The 16267-nt window shown below is 41.9% G+C and overlaps 1 protein-coding gene and 1 long non-coding RNA gene across 7 annotated transcripts in view; one reads left to right on the top strand and one right to left on the bottom strand.

Moving 5' to 3' along the window:
* The window catches only part of LOC103796229 (uncharacterized), a 57912-nt gene that overhangs the window by 12289 nt on the left and 29356 nt on the right, over positions 1-16267 (top strand). For all 3 annotated transcript variants that reach the window (XR_008475186.2, XR_623940.5, XR_004731324.3), the window contains exon 2: positions 5999-6145. This is a non-coding gene — a long non-coding RNA (uncharacterized LOC103796229). The remainder of the gene's footprint in view (positions 1-5998; positions 6146-16267) is intronic.
* The window catches only part of INSC (INSC spindle orientation adaptor protein), a 140139-nt gene continuing 129312 nt past the window's right edge, over positions 5441-16267 (bottom strand). For all 4 annotated transcript variants that reach the window (XM_035265911.3, XM_009007722.5, XM_035265908.3 and 1 more), the window contains 4 exons: positions 13903-13969; positions 10816-10971; positions 9256-9332; positions 5441-6096 (listed from right to left, as the gene is read on the bottom strand). In XM_035265911.3, coding sequence (XP_035121802.1) covers positions 5968-6096; positions 9256-9332; positions 10816-10971; positions 13903-13969 — 429 coding nt within the window. In that variant the 3' untranslated portion in view covers positions 5441-5967. The remainder of the gene's footprint in view (positions 6097-9255; positions 9333-10815; positions 10972-13902; positions 13970-16267) is intronic.

The raw sequence follows: 16267 nt of genomic DNA, 5'->3' as shown, positions 1-16267 counted from the left end.
TTTTTAAAAGCTAGTTATCAGCTAATGGACATTTGAGTTGTTTCTATTTTTGGGCAACTATGAATAATGATGTTATGAACCTTAGCGTACAAGTTTTTGTGTGACCATACTTTTTCATTTCTTTTGAACATATACCATGTATGGAAATTCTGGGTCATATGATTACTCTATGTTAAATATTTTGAGGAACTAAAAGAATGTTTTCCAAAGTGGCTGCACTATTTTACATTCTCACCAGCAATGTATGAAGGTTATAATTTCTCTATATCCTTACCAATACATGTTATTGTCTTTTCTTTATTTTAGCAATCCTAGACAGTATGAAGTGGTATCTCATTGCAATTTTTATTTCCATTCCCTAATGACTGATGATGTTGAGCATCTTTTACGTACCTTTTGGCCATTTGTGTGTCTCCTTTGGAGAGATATCTATTCAAATCCTTTGTCCAGCTATTAATTGGGTAGTGTTTCTATCATTGAATTTTAAGAATTTGTTGTATTTGATATCAATCCCTTATCACATATATGACTTGAAAATATTTTTGCCTATTTCACGGGTTGCCTTTTCACTTTCTTAGTGGTGGTCTTTCAAGCACAAAAGTTCCTAATTTTGGTGAAGTCCAATTTATCTATTTGTTCTTTTGTCTCTTGTGCTTTAGGCATCATAGCCAAGAAATTATTGTCTAACCCAAGATTGTAAAGATTTACACCTGTGTTTACTTCAAAGACTTGCATAGTGTTAGCTCTTATACTTAGCTCTATAATGCATTTTCTGTTAATTTTTGTGTTTGGCATAATGTAGCGTTCCAACCAGATTTCTTTTGCATGTGGATGTCTAGTTGGAATTTTTGCAGAAACTTCATTTTTCTTCTTCCAGGAGCTGCTAGGCTGCTGTTTTTCACAGCTATTGTAGTTTTGAGGCTGCTGTTCTTTAGGAATACACTGGAGCTAGGGAGAGAGGTATGAGAATGAGACAGGTTAAACACCACAAAGCTCACTGTTCTTACAGAGATTCAGGCCTTTTTCTTCAGGACTCCATGGATTATTGTAAGCCTTTAATTAATTGTCAGTTCTGAAAAAATTGATTTTTACAATCTTTAACAGTGTTCTCATTGCTTTTATGGAGAAGCAGATTTTGGGAGCCCTTGATCTGCCATTCTGTAAATGCTTTCAACATCTTCATTAGAAACTTAGGAGAAATTCTGAGCAATACCCACTCAGTTAAGCCGTTCCTGAAAGCATGACCCACAGGAAATGTGAGAATAAATTTGTTGTTGTTGTTGTTGCTGTTGCTGTTGTTGTAGTTGTTATTGTTTTAAGCCACTAAATTTGGAAGTAATTTGTTTTGTTCAACAGATAACATGCCAACAGATAGACACCAACACTAGGAACAACAGATGACTTTTCAGAGTATGGCTTCACATACGGTAAAACTTCCTGATCCTGAAGACTGTCAAATATTAGAGATGGTAATGGCATTCACTGGAGATCTGTGAGCAATAATGGAGGATTCTGTTAGAAGAGATACTGCCAAGGGAGCCCAGCTTAAGTAAAATGAAGTACTGGGCTATCTACAGAGTCCTTTCCAAAATGACAGTAATGATGAAAACAACTTACATTTGCACAAAACTTTATAGTGTACTAAAAACTTCATACAAATGATCTCCCTTAATCTTAATCCTAATCCTAATCCTAAGAGGGAGGTCAGGCAGGAGTATTATCCCTACTTTACAGATGAGTACAGAAGCTCATAGAGGTACCAAATCTTGTCCAAAGTCAACAACAGTAAAGTAGTAGAGCTAGGATTTTTAACTCATGGAGGAATCCTCCTGATTCCAGCTGGTGGTGATTTTTTCTCCATAGCTTGTTGCCCATTTATCCTAAAGAATCTGGGTGTCCAGATTTCCCCATCTAGACAGTGTATATAGACATAGACTCTACTCAACCTGTGGACTTCCTGAAAACCCAGTCCCAGCCCCTATCCTGTACTAGGGCCTAGAGATAAAGGAAGATTTCAGGAAATAGGTATGCTTTAGGCCAAGGAAATCCTAACTTTTAATCAATCAGCCACTCCCATTCCAACCTGATCTGTGTGAGCTGAGCTAACTTGTGGCTACACCTGACCAGTGAGGATTTTATGCAATGGCCTCAATCATGAAGGCCTAAGGCCACATAACTGGCCAATGTCCTGCCCGGTATAGTAGTTGTCTTGTACAGAGTGCAGGTAGAGAGTCAGTGGGGTGAAAGTTACTATGGAAAAACCATGGGGCAGAGCCAGAGGCTGGTGTGGAAGGTAAAGACTCTTACACCTTTCCCTGGAGCACACCCCTAGCCATCAACCACACTGACTCCTCTTTTTATAGATCTTCTGTGATTTTAACAGTCTGCTGCGCTTGATTCAGCTCTGTACCAACTCCTGGGCCTCTGGAATCACTCTGTGATTCCCTGAATATCTCTGTCTTCCTTACTCTAAGGCCTGGGACAGGTAGTTCCCTGAATATCTCTGTCTTCCTTACTCTGAGGCCTGGGGCACAACCTACTTCCATTTTACCACAATCTAGTGCCATCTCCCACTCCATCCTTCCTGGTTCTTCTTTCTGAAGCAAGGCTCCAAGGAGGGATATTATTTGCTTGTACCTAGAGCCCCTCTACCTTCTCTTTCTTTAAAACAGGTCTCATAAATCCTGTTACTTGATGTTTTGCTCCAGGCCCAAAGTAATACTGGTTGCTTTTTGGAGAATATGAAAGGATGTAGACTTTTCTACCTGTGCTTATTATTCTGTTTAACCCCTTCCTAACCTTACCTAGATCCAATCTCTACTCTTCTCTGCCTTGCTCTCTTCTCAAGAGGCTTGTTCCAGAGGATTTCGTAGCTGGCTCTCACCAGAGCACTAGCCAATGGAAGGCAATGGCAGGAGGTCAGAAGGTGAGAAGAGATGGTCCAGGTATTTCTGTCCTGCTGCCTTCCTGCCCAGACTCCATGTCCCTCACAGTGGCTAAGTCCCTATGGCTCCTACTGGATAGCCCCTCTGCCACAACTGCAGTTCTCAGTGGACTTTGGTAACACTATTATGTCACTTTGCCTTTCTGCCCTTAGGATGGTAAGGGCTTACTGTGGTGGTTAAGCTCTGAGCAACTCAGCATCCCTCAATAGCTCCCTTAACTCTGCATTCAAGTCTCCAAGTAGTCTCTTTACTAAAACTTTATTATTTGAACCACCTGAGTTAAATTCTGTTTCCTACCAGGTCCCTGACTGATATACATACACCATCATAATAAAGGTTGCAGTGTAGAAATTTTCAGCATTATATATTGTGCAAATAGCTACTCTCCTTTAATCTCTTCCAGTTCTGTGGTATCAGTGACCAACTGGCCTGATATTGAGGAATGGGAAGAGCTTTGACCTTGAATGCAAAAGGCTGGGATTTATTCTTCATTCTGCATGCTTTGGGGAAAAATCATTTGCTTCCCCTAAACGCAGGCCTCAGTTTCCTCACTATAAAATGAGTATTAAACTAGATCACTGATTCTCAAAGTAGGGCCCCTGATCTCTGGGGATTCCTAAGACATATTCAGGAGCTCTGTGAGGTCAAAACTATTTTTATAAAAATACTAAGAGGCTATTTACCTTTCTCCAATTATTAACATTTGCACTAATGGTGCAAAAGCAATGGTGAGTTTGCACCTTAATATGATCAAGGTGGTGGCACCAAACTGTACTTACTGTATTCTTCACTGCCACACACTTAAATTTTTAAATGCCAATTCCACTTAGGAATATCCTTGATGAAGCAGTAAAAAGTATTAAGTATATTAAATTCTGACCCCTGGTACATGTCATTTTAACTATTCTGAGTGATATGAGAACTGCACTTCAGGCATTTCTACTGTATGTCAGTTTGGAGAGAAAGGCACTTGTGTGATTGTTTGAATTGCAGTATGAACTAGTTGCTTTTTCTGTGGAACACTATTTTTGCTTGAAAGAATAATTGACAAACTGTGGTTATTGAGACTGAGGCATTTGGCAGACACTTTCTCAAAAATGAACAAAGTGAGTCTGTCTCTTCAAGGAAAACAACTGACAGTATTTCTTGCCAATGACACAATTTATGCTTTCAAGCTTGATAGCTTCCCAATATTTAAAAACTTTTTGGATGAGATAATAATATTAACAAAAGTTATTTGTTGATCTGACATGATGAAAGTTGCAAATATCTGAACAATCTGTGTAACTCAGTGAGAGAGAGATATATAAATATATATATTATAAATATATTATATATATATAAAACCCTTATTTCTAAAAATGGAAGCTTTGTATAAGGACTCAGAAGACCTTGGTTTGAATTCAGGGTCTGCCATTTTCATGCTACTTCAGCTCCACTGTTTCATCTGTAAAACAAGTTTCCTCTGTTTCTTCTCTGTAAAATGAGTATGTAGTAATAAATGCTAATGTCCGTTCAGAGAATGATATCAAACAAGTGCATGGCACCTGGTTAATGCTGGCCAAGTGTTTGCTATCACCATAATCATCATCGTCATCCTCACATTAGGTGGGAGGACCTAGACATTACCTTTCTATATAGCATATGACTTCAGCGCAAAGGCTCTGGTAATAGATATTGCCAAGTTCAAATCCTAGCATCACTTACTAGCTAGTTACCTTGGGAAATTAATTAATATGAACATATATAATAACATATATGAATATACTAATTCTCATGTGATTATTGTGAGGAATAAATTAGATAATACATGTTAGATGCTTAGCCTAGGACTTAGTTTAATAGGTTAACTCAAACTAGTAATTGGGACTTTAAAAAATGTTTCTTGAAACCATTACTATATCACAATTTTACACAATTATATTGTAAAATTATATCACAATTTGATGGCATCAAAATTTTCAGAAGGATACACAGATTTTTGAGATACTTTCAAGCCGTGATATCAGTAAACCAGCTCTTTCTTAAAAAAAAAAATCAAAAGCTGTGCTTTATAGCATCTGCTAATTTCTGGAATGTAAATTGAGTATGGTCAATTTCAACAGGAGGGTTCAAGAGGTAGCTCACAGCTATCAACACAAGGTCACTAAGTGCAGAGTTGGCAAGAAATTCTCACAGTTGCCCCTCATGAGCGGGCATGAGTTGGCTTCAGCACACCACTGCTTTCAAATATACTTTTGAGGAGGAATCATTCAATAAACCTCATTTGGGGATTCTATTTACCAGGAGATGAATAGGAGGTTACACAAAAGCAGAGAAGACAAAGGAAGCAGAGTTTCTGGTGCCTTTGGAAGTATTTTTGAAAGTCATTGTGGTTTCTCACTAAATCATTCAGAACTTCACCTATTTATACACCTATGAAAACAAGACAATTCTGTATATACTTTTAATAGTTGGAAAAGTTTTTGGGGAATGAAACCTTGGGAAGCAAGAACTTAGTTTAAAATACAATTTAATAAGAAAATCCAGGATACATGTTACATGATTCCATTAGTTAAAGAAAAAAAGCTTCCTTCCAGTATAGTCTACCCAATTATGAAATTCATTTTAGATTTTTGGGAAGAGCAAATACAACTTAAAAAAAAATAAAAACCCTGCTAGGTAGTTGAAACACTTTGGTTCCAAAGTTCAAAAAAATGAGGCAAGATTATATAGTAAGAGTAGAGAAAACAAGATGAAGTGGAATCACTCATGACAATCTGTCATATTAGCCATTATGAACTTCAACATATGCAACTGAAAAGCTACAGAAGTCAAAAAATAAAAACAAAGAAGATTCCCAAGGACCACAGACTGTTTGATGATGTTACTTAAGATTTTACCCTCTGTTTATTTCATAAAAAAAAATAAGTTAAGTATAAATAAGGAGATGAGGAGAGCTGGTATGTATTCAGGTATGTTCACTGGTGCATACTCAGAGGGGGCGTGAGAACAGCCAAATGTCTTTCTTCTCCCACACTCGCTACACAAAACTCTCCTCCATGTTGCTGCAGAGTAAGAAGGAGTCCACAAGCCGAGGCTGGACCAATTGCTGGAAATCAGAGTCCTGGAGGCCTTCGGGACAGACCCCAGCCAATCTACGCAGAGCAGCCTGGGGAGAAGACAGAAGAGGTGACACATGTCAGACTGGGCCATGTCAGGTATATGTATTTCCTTCACCTAACCTGAAATGTGCATTTCAGGAAGTGGTGCATTTACCAGACAATTTGGGCTGATTGTCATGTTGGCCATTCGGCACCTCAGTGACCATCTTGGTCACCTGGTCACCATAGCAACCTCATCTCTTAATTACCTGGCTTTATTTGCACCTTGATCACTAAGATGTATGTCATCTGAAAGCTGTTAATAATCTTAATAATGGTCTTTATTGTTTCCAGATCCCTAGAGTAACCTTAGAACAGCAAGAACTATTCATTTATCCACAAATTCAACAAGGTCCTGTCCAAGGCACTATAGAAAAAAGAAGAAAAGAAAGGGAGAACATATTGTAAAAGTAGATAGGGATTCTGCTAACTGAGAAATTCAACATATGGTGAGGGGGAATGAACAGGAAAGAGAGGTGCCTGCAGAATAAAGTCACTCCTCAGCTCCCCACACAATGAGCAATGAGTATGCTATTTTTGTGTTTATGTCCATGTGCCCTTGCTCATATTTTTTTAACTTAATAATAAGCATTTTATTGTGGCTCACAAGTCCATGTGTCAGCCGCACAGCTTTCCTGATCCAAGCCAGGTTCAGCTGATGTGTTTGCATCAGGCTGCCTGGTAACTGGCTGATCTATGATGGCCCAGTTGAGATGATCCCTCTGCTCCTTGAGATTTTGCACATTCCTGCAGAGTAGCACTCATTCTCATGGTAAGAGTCTAAAAGAATCAAATCTGAAGTCCAGTGCTCTACCTCTGAGCTATTCTTCCTCCTCCTTGCTCATACTCTTACCTGTGACTTGAAGTGACTTCCTGCTCTAGCCTATTGGCATCTCCCTCATGAAGCCTTCCCCAATTACCCTGAAGCAGAGACAGTCCATCCCTCCCTCTCCTGTGCAACCAGGGCCCCTGGGTTGACCTCAAGCTTCTCACACTTGACTGTAACTAGCTTTCGGCTCCTACACTAGATTCTGAGCTCCTTGAAAGTAAGAATCTTGTTTCCTATTTCTCTGTATCTATAGCAGACAACACAGAGGTTGGCACAGGGCTCAATAAATTTGGCTGAAAAGAAATGAATAAATGAAGTGCTTTAATAATTGAGGTCTACTGTATAGCAACCTGAAACTAAATGTGAGCTGTGTACCTACTACCTACAAGTGTTTACCAGTTAACTAAGGCAATGCATGCTAAGTGCTTGATGAATATTAATTTATTCCCTCTTCCTGAGCATATACACAGCAGGGAACAAGGTGCCCCTCCCCTCTCACCCCTGGAAGCAAAAAGAGTGGGGGAATATCTAGAATGGTAAAAGAAGCAAAGAAAGAGGGAATGCAAACACTGAGACTCTCCCCATAGCACCACACTTAATCCCTACATGATGCTGCAAGCTAAGTGTCATGATCTCCATTTTGGAAACAAGGAAACTAGGGCTCAGAGAGGGAAAGTGGCCTTCTAGACATCTCACAGGAGTCTGACTCCAGGGCACTCATACCTACGCACACAGGTAGGATGCTGCAACACCAGGATATGAGGTTATACTGAGCAAAAGGCAGGAGTACCACTCATTACCTGGACATGGCAGGTAGCCTGTTGCTGAGAAATCAGGCCAACCAAGTTGGCTTCAAAAGAGAGGATAGCTTGAGCCGGTTGCTGGGAGTCATAGGTGCTGTCATGTCCAGGCCAGATCAAAGAGAAGGAGCGTGTATCTTTATGCATTAATGAGCAGGGTCTATGACCCTAGCAACAGGAAGTGGAGCCCCCAGAACCATCTCTAACTAGCACATCTCGACCCTCATGGGGCATGATTTACCCCATGGGCTAAAGAGGGTAAACTTCATAGCACTTTCTGATTCTTCTTGAATCCGACTGGGAAAGATAACCCCATTCAGGTGACTGAGTTGTCACCATGAAAATAGGATCAGGGATTTTCTGAAGATGAGGAGATAAGGCAATCAATGTATTTTTGCATGCATTAGGGACAAAAAGATTAAGATTGCATGTATCAAAATAAAGCCACAGCAAGAGGGCACAGAGATTTTTGTCTTTTTTCCTGCAGCTCTATCCCCATAGCCTGCAACAGTGAATGGAACACAGAACCATTCAGTAAACATTTATTGAATAAAATGTATAGCACTGAGTGACTTATCAAATGTCACACAGCTCATTAATGGTACGACCAAGACAGGTGTGATTGACAGCAATGCTCTGCTGTTTCTACAACTGTGCAAGGCCCATCAGAAACTCCCAGAAAAGAGATGAGCTCAGCTAAAAATGGGCTGAGGAGAGGACTTTACTATGAGACAGCTTGAAGGATCTTTAATACATCACTTCTCCCTTGTGTTCTTTGATCACAAGAGCCGGCACATTCTTCTGGAAGTTAAGGGTTCAGTTTATAGAGTGGCTTCCCTGCTCCTAAAAGTTTCCAAATGGAAGCTACTCTACTTTAGGAATCCTTACGGCCCTAATAGGGAGAGTATAAAGACAAAGCATGCATTTTCTGTCTGGCACTGTTGATTATTTCATGGTGGACCCCTAGCAAAAAGATGTTGGGTGGGGACTTCCCAGGACACGCTTGTGTTCAAGGTGAAGATCCAGGTGGCTGGCTGTATAGTCCCCTGTCTTGTCATGTTCCTTCTTGTTCTATCCCACAAAGAAGGAGGAAGCTACAATGCTGGAAAAGCACCAGCAGATGTGCTCCCTGTGGGGAGAAATGGAGCCTTTTCTCACTTCATTACCCTTGAAATGGGCAGGAGACATCCCTATTCTAGCTCATATGTTCTGCAGGCACCATGACATAGATACCACTAGCTAGCATTCCACATGAACCTCAAAGGTTCCTGGTTCCTAAAACTGTAGTAGTAGAACAGAGGGAAGAGGAAGTTTCTCAGCCCCCATCTTTCACACATATGACCTCCTATAATTGTCATCACAATTTTATGAATCAAGTGAAACACATATTACAATGATCACAATCCTAAAGGAAAAAGCTAAAGCCCAGAGAGGTGTTATGGCTTACTGAAGCCAGCTACAGCACAGCCAGTTCTTCTATGCCCCTGGTATGCCTCCCAAAGGCCAGAGGAAAAGCTGGGGGAAAACTGAAAACTCACCAGGCAGGCCACGAGCACAGCATCACTGCTGTTCCTCTCTGATGGGGATCTGCAGAGCTCGATGAGACGGGACATGCCTGTAGGAGACACAGAGAGCCTCAAGCCCAGGATGGGGCCTAGCCAGGCCTGACCCAGAGGTACTAGGCCTCCTTTGCACACCCAATATGCCAGAGAAGGGGGATGAACCCAACTGGGGGAGTCTGTGATGGAAACTTTCTACACCCTCAGTGGTGAACAGACCCTGGTCAGGGTCAGGCCAAGCTGAAGCGTGCAAGCCAAACCCACAGGTGCCACAGCAGCCACTGGCTGCTAAGACCAAGCTTAGTTAAAACTGTGGCAGAGATAGTGCTCCTGTCACCAAGAAAGGACTTCCTATTCAGGCACTTCTGATTTTACCAGAGCTATGTTTAATATTTGAATCTTTAGCAGACAAAATTCCTAGCTATACCTTTTTTTCTCAAGTGCCTGTTTTGGTCAGAAAATATATTGTGGCTAAAATAACAGAAAACTACAGACTCTACTAATATTTCCTAGGGCTTTACTGGGGAGAGTTAAGTGAATGACTTAGCTTTTCAATGCAGACTGACTGCTTTCAACTTTAAGGAAAAAAACTCTCATTATAACATAATAGTAGAAGGTATGCAAATGCAGTCTATGTGTCCATCCTCTGTAAGGTCCTGAAGGAGCAGGAACCCTCTGCTGCCCCAGGCCACCTATCACTGTCCCTTGGGGTACCTGGATGATTGGCGACACTGCCATGCCTTTTCTCGTGCTTCTTCCTGCAGAGCCCTTTCTCAGCCTTCACATGGGAGTAACTTTTACTTACCCATCAAACCACAGGAGAGAACTCACCCCCTTGTTAAAACATTCTTTGACCCACCCAGATAAACATGGGCTACTTCTTCTGCGTGTCAAATGTACCACGGACATGCTTTGAGTGTCACTCCCATGATTCTGAAGTGAGAATATCTCTTTATCTGTCACCTCTGTGAGGCTGTGAGCCCCTGTCGTCAGAACAATGTCATATCCAATGTTACATGCCCAGTGCTCAGAAGAGAGCTTAGCATAGGGTGGATGCTCTGAAAATATTTACTGGGTAAATAACTAACTGACTGAATGAATTAGCATGTTAATGGGTAAATTAATGAATTAATAATGAAGTCACGAATGGGTTAATGAATAAATGAACTAAAGGATAAATTAACGAATAAATGAACAAGTAGATAGGTAAACAGATGAATAGATAAATAACCGAGCAAGTGAAAAGATGAATGAGTGAATGAAAGAATGGGGATCTTATTAACAGTCTGCAGGTGAGTCACGGTTCTGGCCAACTTTCACTTCTCTAGGTCCTTTCTCCCTTTTGCTTCAGCCCCAGGTTACAAACTAGACTAGGGGCTGTACCCTGAGCCTCCATCCCAGCATTTTCTAGCCCCCAGAGATAGGGCTTACCCTAGCCACCCCTCGCCCTGTGTCCACTCTTGCCACCATGAAATCAGAGCTGCTCCCACCCCCAAACCCCACACTTTACCCCAGCCACAGCCAGCAAGCACTACTCACAGCTGAGCCGCACAGCCTCCCGTGCCACATCTGGGTCTCGGCTGAGACGGGCCAGGGTCACTGCAGCTTTCTGCTGGACTCTCTCACAGGCTGCCACCTCAGCGGGGGTCCCAGACCTTGGCTTTTCAGACAGCATGCCCATGATGAGCTGGACCCCTATGCAGGAAACAAGGAATAGTTGGTACCTACCCCCAGCAAAGAGCCTTCCCCATGGGGCCAGCTGGACAGATGGCTACAGAGTGCAAGCAAAGGTTGTCAGGATGACTTCAGGGGTCTCACCCAGAGGGAGGAAGCTGGACAAGGCCACTCCTCCATGCCTTCTACTCCTGAGGGTGAATCCATGTACCAAATCACTATACTCTTAAGGAGCATCTGAAGACATATTTATTTTTTTAATGCTATTATTGAGCTTTTACTACATACTCAGCACTGTGCGCAATGCACAGTAACTGCATAATCCCCTAAAATCTTCCAGTAGCTTCATGAATTAGGTACTATTACAATTAATTTTGAAGCCCAGAGAGAAGTGAATAGCTGGGGGAGCTGCTATTGAAATTCAGATGTAGCATCACATTTGGGATCAAGAAAACAAAAATGAAAGAAACTCAGATAACTGGTTTCTCTCCATCACCTCTTCACATCTGATACTGGCTGCATCTGAGATAGGTCCGGTGGTGATGAATCCCCGTGGTAACAGGTGATCCAAATCTAAGCTGGTTATGACTAGCTGATAATAACTAGATCAAATGTTTTAGAGAGAACTCAAGCTGGAAAAGGGTGTAGTAATTAGACAGAGATTTATAATCTCTGCTGAGAAGCCTCCTACCTCCCCATGAAATCAGATTTGTCTTTTAATTGTTCCACAAACCACACCCATGTCCACTCATACCTTCTTTCCTTTACCCACACTTTCTTTCTACAATGGATGCCATTTTCCCTCTTGATGCTCCATCTAAAAAACTCCATCCTGCAGGTTGTAGTGAAAGCTCACCTTCTATGTGAGCTGTTGCCCAACTGCCCATCTCACACTCTCCTCTTCTGCACCCAGAGGCTCCTGCCAGCTTAGAACTTAAGCCAGACATGACCCAAGGATATAGTTTTCCTTTGTTTTGTTGCTCTACACAGTGTCTAAAATTTTTTAGATTTTTGATAGTATGCTAATTGAAGGATTTCTATAAAAATCCAGATCTCTAACTTCTGAAATTGCCTCCTGAATTTCAACACTAGGCCCTCCTGTCTACACAAAAACAAATTGTTAAAGCTTATCATGAGTTCCTTTTTTTTTTTTTTTTTTTTTTTTTGAGACAGAGTCTCACTGAAAGAGATTGACCTGTCTCTGGTGAGCTCACCTCGTCTGTTTATATTACCTGTCTGAATTGTGTAGACATCTAAGTTTGAACTGTTCTTTAAACCATGGACTTTCAAAGTCCAGCCTGTGCAACAAGATTTGCCCTGCCCAGACCTAAGAGGCCTGTCTTCCATCAGACCCCAGTTGCATTGACACCATTGCTGAATACTCAAATCCTGCCCCACTTTTGAAAATAGCTCCCTCATTAAACTTTCTTCAGGCAAACTCCATGAAACTGCCACTATTTCCTGAAAGAGGAGATAGGCTTAGCTTAGTGCTGATTCTGTGCCAGACAATCTTCTAACACACATCCTTACAACAACTTTATAAGGTAGGGATTGTTCTCATTTTGCAGATGGAAAAACAGAGAAGTTGTATGGTTAGTAAACAGAGCCAGGATTTACGCCCACAGAATATGGTTTCAGTTACAACTTCAACCACCATGCCAACCTCCCTCTATTGCATTATTTTATTGTAGATGTTATACTTTTATCATATGTCAGTTTTGGTAAGTTGTGCTCTCTGTCTAGACTGAGATCCTCTAGGACCAAGGCAGGGACTTAGTTATCTCTCTGTTCTCATTGTCTAGCACAATGCCAGGCACATATTAGGTCTCAGTAACAGTTGACTGAGTGAGTCAGTCAATAGCAATTAGTGAATCATAAAACTCTCTACAGATGCCAGATATTCCAATCCCAAATTCACAGGCCTATGGAGACCAACTCCCACTGAGCACTTCAACATAAGGCTCTATAAGTGCTGAAAGAACAGGGCACAGATGCAATAGCTCAGCTTCATGGCCTCAGCTGGCTCAGCAAAGTTTCTCATTATTAGCTCAATCACATAAAATTAACACAAAATGATGTCCTTCAATTAGTAACAGAGCAATGGGGGATGGGGAAGTGTATCTTTGTTAAGACAGCAGGGAAGCCTGGGAGAAGGAGTTTTAGCAAGAGCAGAAGCAGCAGGCCCAGGCTCCCACCTCACTCCGCCTCATTAGCGTCTCTGGTTTCCAACCGGTTGCTAATTGCTCCCTTATTTCCCAGTCACAGGAAGCCCTCACCATCTCTGCTCCCAGCTGCAAGGCAGCCGCCTTGTCCTTTGGTAGAAACGGCTTAGATCAGCTTCCAGGCCAATGAAACCTGGCCTGCCCCACCTGGACCTTCGTGACACGTTCAGCACAAGGTGGAACAAGGGAGCAAGTGGGAGAAGAGATGCTCTCAGTGAGGGCTCAATACATTCAGGTTGCTCTGACCTGCTCTCCCATGCTCACCCCTTCATCAGCTTTTTACTGAGGCCAAATCCAATAAGATAGGAACAGTTTAAAGTTGGAATGTATTACTTGGTAGGAATAGATTTTTTAATTTGAGGATCATAATGAAATATTTGCCATCTCCTCACCACCCTATTAAAATAGCACCCACCACCACCCCACCCTGAGATTAACTTACTCTTCTTCCCTATTTTATTTTCCCCAGGGCACTGTCACACTATCATCATTGGACATTTTCTATCTTCTTGTACATTATCTGTCTTCCACTAGAATTTAGGCCTCACAAAAGCAAACAAACACATATATAGGCCCAGTTGCGCACATACAAGCACATACATATATGCTCATGCAAGCGAGGTGATACATGTACCTATTTACATACCTGCACAGGCATTCACACAAGCACAAAGACAGTCCCCTACATCCAGATAATCCACATAACATGTACACTGCTGCAAAGACATACCATTCTCCTGAATGATATCAGAGGCGCACTGCTCTAGGACAGACATGTTTGCCAAGATGGTCACAATCTGGAAAAGAGAATTTAGAAACTGAGAAAATGAAAACAACTGATCCAAATGGTACTCTCTACAGACAGGTCAGCCAGGGGTTACAAATCTTCCTTTTATCCTATGACTCCTTCCTGTCCACTGGGCCTATCCTTCCATGGTATTTTCTTCCATCTTAATGGGCTCCTGCCACTCCGATGTATTTCCCCAGTGACTAATGCCCATTTATCAGCCTATGGCCATAGGATGCCTCCCAAGGGCCTCAGAACACCCTAGAAAGACTAGCATCACCCTGGGTGAAGTTGGGGCCCAGCTGTCTTTCTGCTCTGGTCCCCAGTCCTGAAATGCAGACGGAACCAGCAGGTCCCTGGCCCCCTAACTCCTCTTTGCTGGCTTGTCCTCCTGACAGTTAGCTCTTACTCTAGATTGAGTTCCTCCATCCCAGCTTCTTTCCTGAATATTAACCCTCACCTACTTTCAACCTGCAATGGATGAAAGCTAAGGTCACGTTAGAGGGCATGAGTAGGAGGACGCAGCATTATACCCCAAGCACTGGTATTATATGGAATCTGATGAGAACATGCATACTCAGCTGCATGTTACAAGTCTGTGGTAAGCCTCAGTCATCAGTCATCACAGAAAGTCTCTGCCTGTAGGAAAGGGGTACTGACCCCAGGTAGACAGTGAGTCTCATTTACAACTTTATGGGCTGTAATCAGCCTCACCTGCAACCCCTTGTATAGTCAAGGGGGAACACAGAACTCACAGCACAAACTGGATTAAGGAATGGCCTGACAGGGTACTCATTCCAGGGACTCCAAATTGCACAAAGTGCCAAAACACTACTGGAATATATTGGAAACATGGCACCTATTAACTCAGATACCATCTACAACACTGCTCCTGATATAAATCGCAAGATGAAAATTCACCCACTTTCACAGAAATGTACAGCACTCTCAAGTGGTAATTAAAATAAATAATAAAATTAAATTAAAAAACACTTCTCACTAGTACGAGCCTCTCTCTCTCTCTCTCTCGAAAGGTTTCTTCAAAGTTTGCAGGATGATATAAGCAAAGGCTATGCTCCTCTCCTCTGAGACAGCAGTTAACAGTCTATTGAGTACAATGCAGGCAGCTAAAATTCTTTAACTGGATAGTAATGTGATGTCTACCAAGAAAGAGTATCATCTACATTTTAATTACTCTGGATAACAAATATTACTATTTTACTCTGGATAACAAATACATGTAAAAATATCTTCTTTTAAACAGAAAGGAAAAAGCTTGCTGTGTTAATAAAATACCCATCTCTCCCCTTTCTTTCTGAACACATGTTGGAAGGCGATGCCGCATTCTTCTGCAGCATCCGTGTGTGTGACAGCCCCTTCCAACTCAGACCCCACTGGAGCCTGGGTGGATAAGCATGACTACAGTGGGTTGCCAGAGGAAGGACAGATGAATACTCCAGAAACTATCCTGAAAGCTACTCTGTACCACCAGATGTTTTATGAAGGGGGTGACAAGCTCCTTTTTGCAGTTAAGATAATAGGACTAAAGGAGATTTCGGACTTCGAGGATCTTTAATGTATTTATTTACTATTTTTGCACTTTTTAAGGTTGTGTTTGTGGGCTCAGTGGAAGGAGTTAGAGGGAAAAGCTGGGTTTAAGATGCAGTCAAAAATGGAAAGTTCCCCAAGAGGCACTATGTGCACATTCTTATGAGGGAGGAGGTACACAGCCAAGTCCATGTTGGTTTAGAGTTTATTTGGCTATCTCTGTGCTGTGAGCAGGAAGCATGAACTCTGCTTCCACCACACAGGGGCTGCGCCATCCCATCATCACCGGGTTGGCCTCTCTGACAAAAACACTTAGTTGACATGCAGAATCATGAAGGAAGAAAGGAAGGGAGGGAAGGAAGCAAGGAGGGAAGGAGGAAGGAGCCAAGTAGTGAGAAAAATGAAGGAAGGAAGGAAGGACAAAGTAGGAAAAGAAAAGGAAAGCTTTGTCTGCGGCAACGGGTTCATTACAAAGTAATTATTAGCCGAGTCACAGGCACCACGTAGGTCTTTGTGTCAGACTAATTTAGATCCTGTTAATGAAAATTACTTCCTCTTTACAGAGCCTGTACCCCATGTGGCTTTCTGGAGGTGCAGATGAAGTATTCAATTAAGCACAATTTGAATAAATGCCAATTATGCCCTGCTTTGAGCCCCTCTTTCGAAACATCCTTGTGTGCACCATAACAGAGGTCATTGTTTATCCTCACAGTCAAGTCCATGGGTGGGATTTTAGGGACAACTGTTTTACCTGGTTGGA

The sequence above is a fragment of the Callithrix jacchus genome, chromosome 10, assembly GCF_049354715.1.
Source record: "Callithrix jacchus isolate 240 chromosome 10, calJac240_pri, whole genome shotgun sequence".
Lineage (NCBI taxonomy): Eukaryota > Metazoa > Chordata > Mammalia > Primates > Cebidae > Callithrix > Callithrix jacchus.
The sequence above is the reverse complement of the archived record's forward strand: the minus strand, read 5'-3'. Positions and strand labels throughout refer to the sequence as shown.